The sequence below is a fragment of the Entelurus aequoreus genome, linkage group LG26, assembly GCF_033978785.1.
Source record: "Entelurus aequoreus isolate RoL-2023_Sb linkage group LG26, RoL_Eaeq_v1.1, whole genome shotgun sequence".
Taxonomy (NCBI): Eukaryota; Metazoa; Chordata; class Actinopteri; order Syngnathiformes; family Syngnathidae; genus Entelurus; species Entelurus aequoreus.
In genome coordinates this window covers 2,886,571-2,901,351 of record NC_084756.1, presented here as the reverse complement: position 1 = coordinate 2,901,351, position 14,781 = coordinate 2,886,571, and the positions used below count along the sequence as shown (strand labels likewise).

General features: G+C 36.6%; 1 protein-coding gene across 3 annotated transcripts in view; it reads right to left on the bottom strand.

Moving 5' to 3' along the window:
* The window catches only part of padi2 (peptidyl arginine deiminase, type II), a 53,921-nt gene that overhangs the window by 6,197 nt on the left and 32,943 nt on the right, over nt 1–14,781 (bottom strand). For all 3 annotated transcript variants that reach the window (XM_062037580.1, XM_062037581.1, XM_062037582.1), the window contains exons 8-15: nt 14,000–14,103; nt 13,793–13,904; nt 10,028–10,135; nt 9,797–9,948; nt 7,011–7,158; nt 618–711; nt 461–540; nt 261–401 (exon numbers count right to left, since the gene is read on the bottom strand). In XM_062037580.1, coding sequence (XP_061893564.1) covers nt 261–401; nt 461–540; nt 618–711; nt 7,011–7,158; nt 9,797–9,948; nt 10,028–10,135; nt 13,793–13,904; nt 14,000–14,103 — 939 coding nt within the window. The remainder of the gene's footprint in view (nt 1–260; nt 402–460; nt 541–617; nt 712–7,010; nt 7,159–9,796; nt 9,949–10,027; nt 10,136–13,792; nt 13,905–13,999; nt 14,104–14,781) is intronic.

The window sequence follows — 14,781 nt, the reverse complement described above, 5'->3', positions numbered from 1 at the left end:
AAAAAGTATTTCAGTGTGTATAAGTACTTTTAACAATATTGTTATAATAATAGTGGTGCTCATTTTGCTCACAACAACTGTCATATAAATCATTACATCCCCTAACACTTGGCCATCACTCCAGCAGCACTGAGAGAAGACTGAGACAAATGTTGCAAGTTCCAATACTCAGAAATGTAATAATATGAACAGACGTTGTCATCACTTTTAAAATGTTCCAACAAAAAATAGATGTTATCATTAAGAAGAATGGACCTCACCATGTCGGGGTAGAAGGCCACCGCTCTGTGCACGTCACCTTCGTTTTGCTTCAGCTGGAAGAGGATGGGCAGGTCGATGATGTCCGAGTCCTCCAGGCCCAGCTCTCGCTTCAGAACGTCTCGGTTCCAGTCGATGCAGCTCTGCATGGAAGACACCCAAATAACTCCTCCTTCTTCTCCAGGATCCAAGGTGTACTCACCTGGACGTAGTTGTTGTCCGCCTGGAGGACCGTGTCTTCAAGTATTTCGTCCACCGTGATGGTCTCCTGGTTCCTGCAGCCTTTGACCCAGGATCTCTCAGGTATGTGTCCACCGGGCTTTGTTTTTTTTGACCCAATCATGAAGAAAAAGACTTACCCTCGAAGAGTTTGGCCTGTCCGTGACCTTGGTTCTTCAAGCCTCTGAAGAGCTTGTAGCCCGCGTCTGGACTGGCCAGCAGCAGACGGAAGCCCTGCCAGGGGGAACACCAGAAGGTGAGGTGTTCGGAAAGTGCCCACAAAGTCCATGGAGAGGGACTCCAAATCCCTCAGTCCACGTTAGTCCAAGTCATGTTATTGTCGCACATGTGCACATTTTTCAATGTGACTTCATAACAATTCCAATCTTTTATTATGTTACTCAAACGACAGCAGTCATTTTCATGAGATTATTTTCTAATTTAAGTCATTTACGATGAAAATAACAACAAAATCTGGAAATAATTTGTGCCCCTTTCAGAGATCTCATTGAATTCCCCTTAAAACATTCTCATGTAGCACAATGAGATGTAAGTATAAGATAGTGTGTACATTCCTGTAACTTTCTGTCAGTAAAATATATATTTTTTTATGAGCCTGTCTGTCATCTTGTAACAGCATTTCATGATTAATATCCATAAATATCCATAAAAGCTTTCTGTCTTGCCTCCGGTGAGGGCGGTCGCATTTTTTTCGGCTACCTTCTTCTCCCTGCTTGCTCTCTTTGTTTTTTGTCTTGTCTACACTTTTTTGAAGCCTCTTTCTTTGCGCTGTCCTCCAAATCTAAACATCAGACATGGAAATGATCAGCTGGACTCTCGACTCAATTGACAAAATATTTTCGACGAGGAAAAGAGATTCTGGGGAGCCTGGCTGCCCTGATGGAACCATTGCTGCGGGGTACGTGAGAGATTCCTGGGATGAATGGAGAATCATGTGCCTCTCAGTCCTTTCCATCGAGGACGTGGAAGACATCTACCTATTTGGAACCGTGATCGCGGGGCACCTGCTGATTGGGCTGGGCATTGCTCTGGTGTATCGTCAAATTCGTAAGACGATGGCAACCACTCTAGGGGCCCAGAGGCTGTTCGAAAACTTGGATATGAGGGCCAGCATGGACGATTAGAACAGACAAGCCATTGTAATGTCTGCTCGCGGAAAAACAAAAATCCTAATCTACGATTTGACTCCCTCGAATGGCCTTGACGCAGGAGCAGGCTGTTCTGAAAACATCCCCAAGGACACCTCAATGATGGACGCTTTTGACCTCCCTCCCTCCTCAACGACACCTGGAGTCAAACTTTTGCTTGCATGCAGAATGGCCCCAGGCCTATGAACATGAACACTACATCAACACACCCAAGACAATGGGCATATACACCACCCCCCCACCCCACGCCTTCACCACCGCTTGATTCCCCTTCGGGGTGATGGATGGCTGGCAGCGCTTCATAGCAGCAGTCGACCTCCAGGGTCCCAACTCCCCCCCTCCTGTTGCGAGTTCCATCCATCCATCCATCTTCTTCCGCTTATCCGAGGTCGGGTCGCGGGGGCAGCAGCCTAAGCAGGGAAACCCAGACTTCCCTCTCCCCAGCCACTTCGTCCAGCTCTTCCCGGGGGATCCCGAGGCGTTCCCAGGCCAGCCGGGAGACATAGTCTTCCCAACGTGTCCTGGGTCTTCCCCGTGGCCTCCTACCGGTCGGACGTGCCCTAAACACCTCCCTAGGGAGGCGTTCGGGTGGCACCCTGACCAGATGCCCGAACCACCTCAACTGGCTCCTCTCGATGTGGAGGAGCAGCGGCTTTACTTTGAGCTCCCCCCGGATGGCAGAGCTTTTCACCCTATCTCTAAGGGAGAGCCCCGCCACCCGGCGGAGGAAACTCATTTCGGCCGCTTGTACCCGTGATCTTGTCCTTTCGGTCATAACCCAAAGCTCATGACCATAGGTGAGGATGGGAACGTAGATCGACCGGTAAATTGAGAGCTTTGCCTTCCGGCTCAGCTCCTTCTTCACCACAACAGGGCGATACAGCGTCCGCATTACTGAAGACGCCGCACCGATCCGCCTGTCGATCTCACGATCCACTCTTCCCCCACTCGTGAACAAGACTCCAAGGTACTTGAACTCCTCCACTTGGGGCAGGGTCTCCTCCGCAACCCGGAGATGGCACGCCACCTTTTTCCGGGCGAGAACCATGGACTCGGACTTGGAGGTGCTGATTCTCATCCCAGTCGCTTCACACTCAGCTGCGAACCGATCCAGCGAGAGCTGAAGATCCTGGCCAGATGAAGCCATCAGGACCACATCATCTGTAAAAAGCAGAGACCTAATCCTGCAGCCACCAAACCAGATCCCCTCAACGCCTTGACTGCGCCTAGAAATTATGTCCATAAAAGTTATGAACAAAATGGGTGACAAAGGGCAGCCTTGGCGGAGTTCCAACCCTCACTGGAAACGTGTCCGACTTACTGCCGGCAATGCGGACCAAACTCTGGCACTGATCATACAGGGAGCGGACCGCCACAATCAGTCAGTCCGATACCCCATACTCTCTGAGCACTCCCCACAGGACTTCCCGAGGGACACGGTCGAATGCCTTCTCCAAGTCCACAAAACACATGTAGACTGGTTGGGCAAACTCCCATGCACCCTCAAGGACCCTGCCGAGAGTATAGAGCTGGTCCACAGTTCCACGACCGGGACGAAAACCACACTGTTCCTCCTGAATCCGAGGTTCGACTATCCGGCGTAGCCTCCTCTCCAGTACACCTGAATAGACCTTACCGGGAAGGCTGAGGAGTGTGATCCCACGATAGTTAGAACACACCCTCCGGTTCCCCTTCTTAAAGAGAGGAACCACCACCCCGGTCTGCCAATCCAGAGGTACCGCCCCCGATGTCCATGCGATGCTGCAGAGTCGTTGCGAGTTGTCGTGATTAAATCTAACATGTGTATGTGTGCATGGCATGGAGGTTTTTTTCCCACTCCAGACTAAGCCCCCTTAGGAGCCCAGTCTAGATTGTATTTTTTTACTCATCTTCTTCGCCAGCGTTTTACCTTTTTCCCACCATTTACGGGGCGCCTCGTGGCGACCCATCAGTGTTCCTGTTCTGTAACCCTGTACACTGTTTGTTTGTCTAATCTTGAACAGGTTTGTGCTGAAAACATAGTTTCGTTGTACTTGTGCAATGACAATAAAGTCCTATCCTATCCTAAATTAACATTCTTAATAAATGACAGTAGAATAAGAACACATCTGATTGAGGAGTCATAATGGCATTCACACTTTTTGTGTAATGTTGGCGTTGTCCGACTTTTTGCGTGGCCCTAAACGCATCAGTGGCTGATACGACAGATGACAAAGAGTTGGTTCTTGGCCCAGTTGGACCAATTTTGCTGGATAGACGTCTTTTACTATTGTTTTTGTCGTGGTTACGGCCGAAAATAAAACGCATTACTCCGTAAAACATTCTCATATAGCACAATGAGATGTAAGTATAAGATAGTGTGTACATTCCTGTAACTTTCTGTCTGTAAAATATATATTTTTATGAGCCTTTCTGTCATCTAGTAACAGCATTTCATGATTAATATCCATACATTAACATTCTTAATAAATGACAGTAGAATAACAACACATTTACACTTTTTGTATAATGTAAGAGTTGTCCGACTTTTTGCGTGGCCCTAAACACATCAGTGGCTGATACGACAGACGACAAAGAGTTGGTCTTGGCCCAGTTGGACCAGTTTTGCTAAATAAACGTTTTTTTACTAATGTTTTTGTCGTGGTTACGGCCGAAAATCAAACGTTTTACTCCGTAAAACATTCTCATATAGCACAATGAGATGTAAGCATAGGATAGTGTGTACATTCCTGTAACTTTCTGTCTGTAAAATATATATTTTTATGAGCCTTTCTGTAATCTAGTAACAGCATTTCATGATTAATATCCATAAATTAACATTCTTAATAAATGACAGTGAATAACAACACGTTTACACTTTTCGTGTAATGTTGGCGTTGTCCGACTTTTTGCGTGGACCTAAACGCATCAGTGGCTGATACGACAGACGACAAAGAGTTGGTTCTTGGCCCAGTTGGACCAATTTTGCTGGATAGACGTTTTTTACTAATGTTTTTGACGTGGTTAAGGCTAAAAATAAAACTTTTTTGTTCCGTAAAAGTGATCGATGGAATTGATGTCCTCTTGAAAGTATCTCAACAAGTCCATATGGAAGACACTAAACAACGTGTCGTCCTCGCTACGGGAAATTTTAAATTACACTAAAAAAAAGATGGCCGAACAGTCCACAGTCCACAGACATCAAATATTAAAGTTTCTTAACCATAGAGTCGCCACAAAATATATCTGTTTCTCAGCTGTGGTCCTTACAGTACTTAGTTGTAATACACTTTTCCACCACTTGTGGCAGTAATGACAATATCAAACAAAGCGAAGAAGTCTGGAGTTAAAATCATAAAGAAGTTTAAGCGCAAAAATTATGACTGAAGTGGTGAAGCTGTATTTTCATTTGCACTTTAATTTTATTCAAGAAACATGATTATCAATTTAACTGGAATTTATTTTATTACTGCAAAATTGTATGCATATTTATTTATTATCAGTCTCTTCTTTTGCAGTATATTTTATTAGTATTTATTTTTTAATCAACCTGACCTAAGCCTTGATAATAATCTTTGTGATTTACGGATTATCTTCTTAAACCGTCAATAGGTTAGATATAATCATTACATATGATTAAAATCAAGAGTAAGATCATATTTATACTGTATAATATTTGAGTGGGACCCGGCCCCTTGTGTAGTGGAAAAGTTGGGCCCTAAGGTCAAAAAGACTCTCTGAAATAATATGCTCGCTCTGCATATGAGTTTTCTTTTCACTGAAGCACTTCCATCCTAAAATAGCACATAAATTACGCAAAATGAGGTCCTCGTTAATGAATATAAGTATATATGAATATATTTTTAAAAAATGTAAAAATGATTTAAAATGTATTTCATAAACTTGCCAAGTACTGTACATTTTTAGTCCTTTCTTCATTGAATCTCTTTGTTCATGCTAATTGATAGATTAAAAATAGTATTATATGTAATGATAAAATAATAATATATAATAATAATCGTGATTCATTTAGATGAATCCATATCAACCATGGAGTTAATCTGATTTTAAATATTAATTGTTTGAGAGCACAAATTAAAAAAAAAATCAATTTCTGTCTCATAAATTTGAATTAAGGTTGCAAAAAGGAAGTAAAATTAAAATTATTATTGTTATTTCAGAATCATGCTTTACAGTACATTACTGTTTCACATATTTCATGGGAATAATACGTGCAAATATTTGAATTACAGCACATATTTTTCATCGACAATTACGAATAACAGCTTATATTAAAAAGATCATTTAATTTGATGTATTTTATGTAAACTTTGCTTTTTCCTGCTCCTTTTTGGACACAAAATTTTTATTTTTCAAATGTATTTTAGTATTAATGTTTCTTTTAATATATTATATTGGGGATGTTATTTTTTCCCTCTTTAAATTGTGGAAATGAAAATTAGCTTTGGTGTCTAAAGTAAAAATTAATAACTAGTATTATTTGTAATATTTTATTATTTATATTTATTTTATTTATTATTGTTATTTATTATTTATTATATATTATTATATATATATATATATATATAAAATATAATAATATATATATTATTTATTATGTATTTATTATTATTATTGTATTTATTATTTATTATTATAAAATGTTATTATTATTTTATTAAAAAAATAGAAATAAAAAAACATTTTTTTATTTCCCAGAATGCTTTACTTGATCCAAGTATTCAAAATGAAGGGACTTTGTGTTCTTTTTGTCAAGTATTTTAGTGTTTTAGGCCAAAACTTTTGTTAAACGCCACACTTCGACTGTTTGGAACAGGTGGGGGCCATGATTGGGTATAAAAGCAGCTTCCGTTCATTCACAAACAAGGACAGGGCGAGGGTCCCCATTTTGTCAACACAACAACATTTCTCATTGAGCTATTGCAAGGAATTTAGGAATTTCACCATCTACGGTCCGTTATATCATCAAAAGGTTCAGAGAATTTGGAGAAATCACTGTAATTAAGCAATGATATTATGGACCTTGGATCCCTCAGGCGGTACTGCATCAAAAAGCAACATCAATGTGTAAAGGATATCACCACATGGGCTCAAGAACACTTCAGAAAACCACTGTCAATAACTACAGTTGGTCTCTACATCTGCAAGTGCAAGTTAGAACTCTACTATGCAAAGCCAAAACCATTTATCAACAACACCCGATTGAATATAAGTTGAAAAGGATTTGTAAATCATTGTATTCTGTTTTTATTTACCATTTACACAACGTGACAACTTCACTGCTTTTGGGTTTTGTATACAACATTCAGATTGGTACCAAAGTACACCAAGTGTACTTGTAATCTATTACTTGCTGAGGTTTACCTTCCTGTCAGGCGCGGGAACAAACGTCATGAATTCATCCACGTGGCCGACCTCCAGCCAGTCGGAATACAAGGCGATCGGCTTCTGGACCTTCTGTGCCCACAGGAAGTCCTGAACCACTTTGATCATGTGACGTCCCTGAGTCGTCCTGGGACAAAAACAAAACGTCCTTCAGTGAAAACTCCCTTTTAAGGAGTAAAAAAGTCACTTTTTAATCATATTTTCTGTTAAGACCCCCTAGAAAAAAGAAAATATTTTGTGTCCCCTCCCCCACCACTCTCCGTGTCTATACAATTGTTATAAGTACACCTCTGCATCACCCTAACCCCCAAAAAAGAACAAATAGATGAACTTACAATAAATAATAACTTTATTAACATTGTTATTTAGTTTGTAACATAAAAGACTTAAAGTGCATCAACAAAAATGGAATCCTTATTTAAGCTATATTAATTTTTGACCATCTTGAACAAATTTGATATTGAAAAATGAAATGTAATCAACTCAAATTGATCAGCAGCATTAACTCGGGAGCACAATCCCCAAAACAGTACAACATATAAAACAAAAATGGATAAAACAATTTGTGATGATTATTTTTCAATAAAAATGAGGAATAAATGGCTTCAGTGAGCACAAACATACATATATATAAACATACATATATATATACATACATATGTACATATATATATATATATATATATATATATATATATATATATATATATATATATATATATATATATATATATATATATATATATATATATATATATATATATATATATATATGTTTATATATATGTACATATATACATATGTACAAATATACATACAGTATATGTAGATATATACGGTATATGTGTTTATATATATGTATATATATATACATATGTACAAATATACATAAATAGACATACATATATATATTCATATATAGATATTCATATACATATGCATAGACATATACACATTAATTCATATATAGATATACATATATACACACACGTATGTACGTATATACTGTACATATGTATAAACATATACAGATATATATACACACATACATACACACATATGTACATATCTACATATGCATAGACATATATACATATATTCATATAAATATATACACACACATTTACATATATACATACGTATAGACATATACAAATATATATTAATATATATATATATATGTATGTAGATATATATATACAGTATATATATATATATATATCTACATATATGTAGATATATATGTGTTTATATATATGTACATATATACATATATAGATATATATATACACACACACGTATGTACATATATACATATGTATAAACATATACAGATATATATACACACACACATATGTACATATATACATATGTATAGACATATACAAATATATATTCATATATATATATATATATATAGATACACACTATATTGCCAAAAGTATTTGGCCACCTGCCTTGACTCACATATGAACTTGAAGTGCCATCCCATTCCTAACCCATAGGGTTCAATATGATGTAGGTCCACCTTTTGCAGCTATTACGGCTTCAACTCTTCTGGGAAGGCTGTCCACAAGGTTGCCGAGTGTGTTTATAGGAATTTTTCACCATTCTTCCAAAAGCGCATTGGTGAGGTCACACACTGATATTGGTGGAGAAGGCCTGGCCCTCAGTCTCCGTTCTAAATCATCCTAAATGTGTTCAGGTCAGGACTCTGTGCAGGCCAGTCAAGTTCATCCACACCAGACTCTGTCATCCATGTTTCTATGAACCTTGCTTTGTGCACTGGTGCACAGTCATGTTAGAAGAGGAAGTTGGCCCGGTCCAAACTGTTCCCACAAGGTTGGGAGCATGGAATTGTCCAAAATGTTTTGGTATCCTGGAGCATTCAAAGTTCCTTTCACTGGAACTAAGGGGCCGAGTCCACAACCCCACACCATAATTCCTCCTCCACCAAATTTCACACTCGGCACAATGCAGTCGGAAATGTAGTGTTCTCCTGGCAACCTCCAAACTCAGACTGGTCTATCAGATTGCCAGATGGAAAAGTGTGATTCATCAGTCCAGAGAAGGCGTCTCCACTGCTCTAGAGTCCAGTGGTGACGTGCTTCACACCACTGCATCCCACGCTTTGCATTGGACTTGGTGATGTATGGCTTAGATGCAGCTGCCTGGCCATGGAAACCCATTCCATGAAGCTCTCTGCGTACTGTACGTGGGCTAATTGGAAGGTCACATGAAGTCTGGAGCTCTGTAGCAACTGACTGTGCAGAAAGTCTTTGTACTATGCTGACCTCTCTGTCAGTTTACCTGGCCTACCACTTCCTGGCTGAGTTGCTGTTGTTCCCAAACTCTTCACTTTTCTTATAATAAAGCCGACAGTTGACTTCGGAATATTTAGGAGCGAGGATATTTTCTACTGGATTTGTTGCACAGGTGGCATCCTATGACAGTTCCACGCTGGAAATCACTGAAAGCGGCCCATTCTTTCACACATGTTTGTAGAAACAGTCTCCATACCTAAGTGCTTGATTTGATACACCTGTGATTAGGACACCAGATTCTCATCATTTGGATGGGTGGCCAATTACTTTTGGCAATATATATATATATATATATATATATATATATATATATATATATATATATATATATATATATATATATATATATATATATATATATATATATATATATATAATTGTATATTTTAAAGAGCTGTAAAACAACAGATTAGTGCCTTGAAAGAAAAGTAGGTGACTGACGTGGGAAAAGCCACACCAATGATGATTCTCCCCAGCGGGTACTTCCTCCCGTCCACCGTCACAGGAGGACTGACCTCCAGGTTGCCGAAGGAGTCCAAGCTGCTCACGTCATCTCTGGGCGCCACTCTGGTCACGTAGCCAAAGTCGGGACCCTGAAGGCAAAGTCGACGGAAGGTTTGCTGCCGGCGTGGACATTTTTCAGGTATGACTACACGGTATTTAGAGGCTCACCAGGAGCTCTTTGTACGGAAAGTTCAACAGTTTTCCGTCCCGCGGCGAATCCAAGACGACGGGAAAGCGATGATGTGGCGCTTCGATGTAACCGAACTCCAACTCATCCTAGGAAATATACCATTTACTGACAGGATTAAAAAGTTCAGGTAAAGTAAAGAACTGCACCTTCATAACAATATGTAATATGTACAATATACACACTGCAAGTATATATATAATGTAGTAACAGACACCATCATAACAATATGTAATATGTACAATATACACACTGCAAGTATATATATAATGTAGTAACAGACACCATCATAACAATATGTAATATGTACAATATACACACTGCAAGTATATATGTAACGTAGTAACAGACACTTTCATAACAATATGTAATATGTACAATATACACACTGCAAGTATATATGTAATGTAGTAACAGACACCATCATAACAATATGTAATATGTACAATATACACACTGCAAGTATATATATAATGTAGTAACAGACACCATCATAACAATATGTAATATGTACAATATACACACTGCAAGTATATATGTAATGTAGTAACAGACACTTTCATAACAATATGTAATATGTACAATATACACACTGCAAGTATATATATCATGTAGTAACAGACACCTTCATAACAATATGTAATATGTACAATATACACACTGCAAGTATATATATAATGTAGTAACAGACACCCTCATAACAATATGTAATATGTACAATACACACACTGCAAGTATATATATCATGTAGTAACAGACACCTTCATAACAATATGTAATATGTACAATATACACACTGCAAGTATATATATCATGTAGTAACAGACACCTTCATAACAATATGTAATATGTACAATATACACACTGCAAGTATATATATAATGTAGTAACAGACACCTTCATAACAATATGTAATATGTACAATATACACACTGCAAGTATATATATAATGTAGTAACAGACACCTTCATAACAATATGTAATATGTACAATACACACCCTGCAAGTATATATATCATGTAGTAACAGACACCTTCATAACAATATGTAATATGTACAATATACGCACTGCAAGTATATGTATCATGTAGTAACAGACACCTTCATAACAATATGTAATATGTACAATATACACACTGCAAGTATATATATAATGTAGTAACAGACACCTTCATAACAATATGTAATATGTACAATATACACACTGCAAGTATATATATAATGTAGTAACAGACACCTTCATAACAATATGTAATATGTACAATATACACACTGCAAGTATATATATATATATATATAATGTAGTAACAGACACCTTCATAACAATATGTAACATGTACAATATACACACTGCAAGTATATATATAATGTAGTAACATAACAGACACCTTCATAACTATATGTAATATGTACAATATACACACTGCAAGTATATATATAATGTAGTAACAGACACCTTCATAACAATATGTAATATGTACAATATACACACTGCAAGTATATATATAATGTAGTAACAGACACCTTCATAACAATATGTAATATGTACAATATACACACTGCAAGTATATACATATATATATATATATATATATATATATATATAGTGTAGTAACAGACACCTTCATAACAATATGTAACATGTACAATATACAAACTGCAAGTATATATATAATGTAGTAACATAACAGACACCTTCATAACTATATGTAATATGTACAATATACACACTGCAAGTATATATATAATGTAGTAACACAACAGACACCTTCATAACAATATGTAATATGTACAATATACACACTGCAAGTATATATATAATGTAGTAACAGACACCTTCATAACTATATGTAATATGTACAATATACACACTGCAAGTATATATATAATGTAGTAACAGACACCTTCATAACTATATGTAATATGTACAATATACACTTCTGCAAGTATATATACGATGTAGTAACATAAATGATAAATGAGTTATACTTGTATAGCGCTTTTCTACCTTCAAGGTACTCAAAGCGCTTTGACAGTATTTCCACATTCACCCATTCACACACACATTCACACACTGATGGAGGGAGCTGCCATGCAAGGCGCTACCAGCACCCATCAGGAGCAAGGGTGAAGTGTCTTGCCCAAGGACACAACGGACGTGACTAGGATGGTAGAAGGTGGGGATTGAACCCCAGTAACCAGCAACCCTCCGATTGCTGACACGGCCACTCTGCCAACTTCGCCACGCCGTCCCCAACATAACAGACACCTTCATAACTATATGTAATATGTACAATATACACACTGCAAGTATATATGTAATGCAGTAACAGACACTTTCATAACACTATGTAATATGTACAATATACACACTGCAAGTATATATATATAATGTAGTAACAGACACCTTCATAACAATAAGTAATATGTACAATATACACACTGCAAGTATATGTATAATGTAGTAACAGACACCTTCATAACAATATGTAATATGTACAATATACACACTGCAAGTATATACATAATGTAGTAACAGACACCTTCATAACAATAAGTAATATGTACAATATACACACTGCAAGTATATGTATAGTGTAGTAACAGACACCTTCATAACAATATGTAATATGTACAATATACACACTGCAAGTATATGTATAATGTAGTAACAGACACCTTCATAACAATATGTAATATGTACAATATACACACTGCAAGTATATACATAATGTAGTAACAGACACTTTCATAACAATATGTAATATGTACAATATACACACTGCAAGTATATATATAATGTAGTAACAGACACATTCATAACAATATGTAATATGTACAATATACACACTGCAAGTATACATATAATGTAGTAACAGACACCTTCATAACAATATGTAATATGTACAATATACACACTGCAAGTATATATATAATGTAGTAACATAACAGACACCTTCATAAATATATGTAATATGTACAATATACACACTGCAAGTATATACATAATGTAGTAACAGACACTTTCATAACAATATGTAATATGTACATTATACACACTGCAAGTATATACAGTATATAATGTAGTAACAGACACCTTCATAACAATATGTAATATGTACAATATACACACTGCAAGTATATATATATATATATATATATATATATATATATATATATATATATATATATATATATATATATATATATATATATATATATATATATATATATATATATATATATATATATATATATATATATATATATAAAATGTAGTAACAGACACCTTAATAAAAATATGTAATAAGTACAATATACACACTACAAGTGTATATATAATGTAGTAACAATATTTACCCTATTTTTATCATTTTACTTCCTGAAACAAACGTGAGTGTGTTTTCTAATCATGGCAGATTTGGTAACAACGACTATTTTTGAAGCTGAAAATACTGAAGATGAACTGCTGCTTCTAGAAGCGAGCACGAAGGAAGAGTGAGACGTTGGAGCAGACGGAAGCCGAGAGTGTGGGATGAAAGTGACTCGAAGCTGTAGAATGTGGAATTTGGAGCCATGCTATTTCAACATAAATGGAGTGCTTACAACGTCCAACTGGGTCCCTGGCCAGCTGGACCCAAATCCACAATTATCTATCCCCTTTAAGTTCTGCCAGCCCTCCCTGTACTTTCTCTGCTGTAAAGTGAATATTGATCTATATATATTTGATATCGACGTCCTCCTACTTGCATCCAGCGGTCGCCCCTGTTCATGTACTCATGGCACACGCTCAGCTTGTATCCACTTTTGGCAACGAGGCTCCGCATCCCTTTCAGGAAGGCATAGTTATCTGACGTGCTGAGGAGGATAGAATTAGGCAACGTTAGCATCATCTGTCTTTTTTTAACGGTAACAATTAGGGTCATAAATATAAAAATATGTTCACTTTTTACCTGCAGACAAAGACCTCGGCGGGCTCCAAGATGTTTGGCGTCATGATCCAAGGCGCCACTCGGAACGTGACTGTGTCTGTGAAAATGGGCGTCTCAGGGAGTTCCTGTCAACAAACAATTATGCTAGCTGTTAGCATACTAACTTTTCATGCTAACATTTTAGCCGATTGATAAAACCGTAAGAAAAAGAAGTGAAAACCGTAAAAAGACAAGTGAAAATAGTAAAAAAAGGAAAATTGAAAACCGTAATAAAAAGAAGCGAAACCGTAAAAAAGAGAAGCGGAAACTGTAAAAAAAGAAACGAAAACTGTAAAATAGAGAAGCGAAAACCCTAAAAAAGAAAAGTGAAAATCATAAAAAAGAGAAGCAAAAACCATTAAAAAAAAGAAGTAAATGTGGATTTAAAAAAGTTGAAATCAAAAACCTAAAAAAGAAAAGCAAAAAACTTTAAAAAAGAAGCAAAAGTGTAAAAAAAGAAGCAAAAACCCTAAAGACAAGCAAAAAATGTAAAAAAAAAAGAAAAGAAAAGCGAATACCGTAAAAAAAGAAAAAAAACATTAAAAAAAGAAGTGAAAACTGTAAAAAAGACAAGTGAATATAGTAAAAAAGAAAAGCGAAAATCGTAAAAAAAAGAAGTAAAGACATAAAAAAAGACAAGTGAAAATAGTAAAAAAAGAAATGTTAAAATTGTAAAAAAAAAGAAAAGAAGCGAAAACATAAAAAAAGGATACAAAAACATAAAAAAGGAAGCAAAAGCCGTAATAAGGAGACGCGAAAACTGC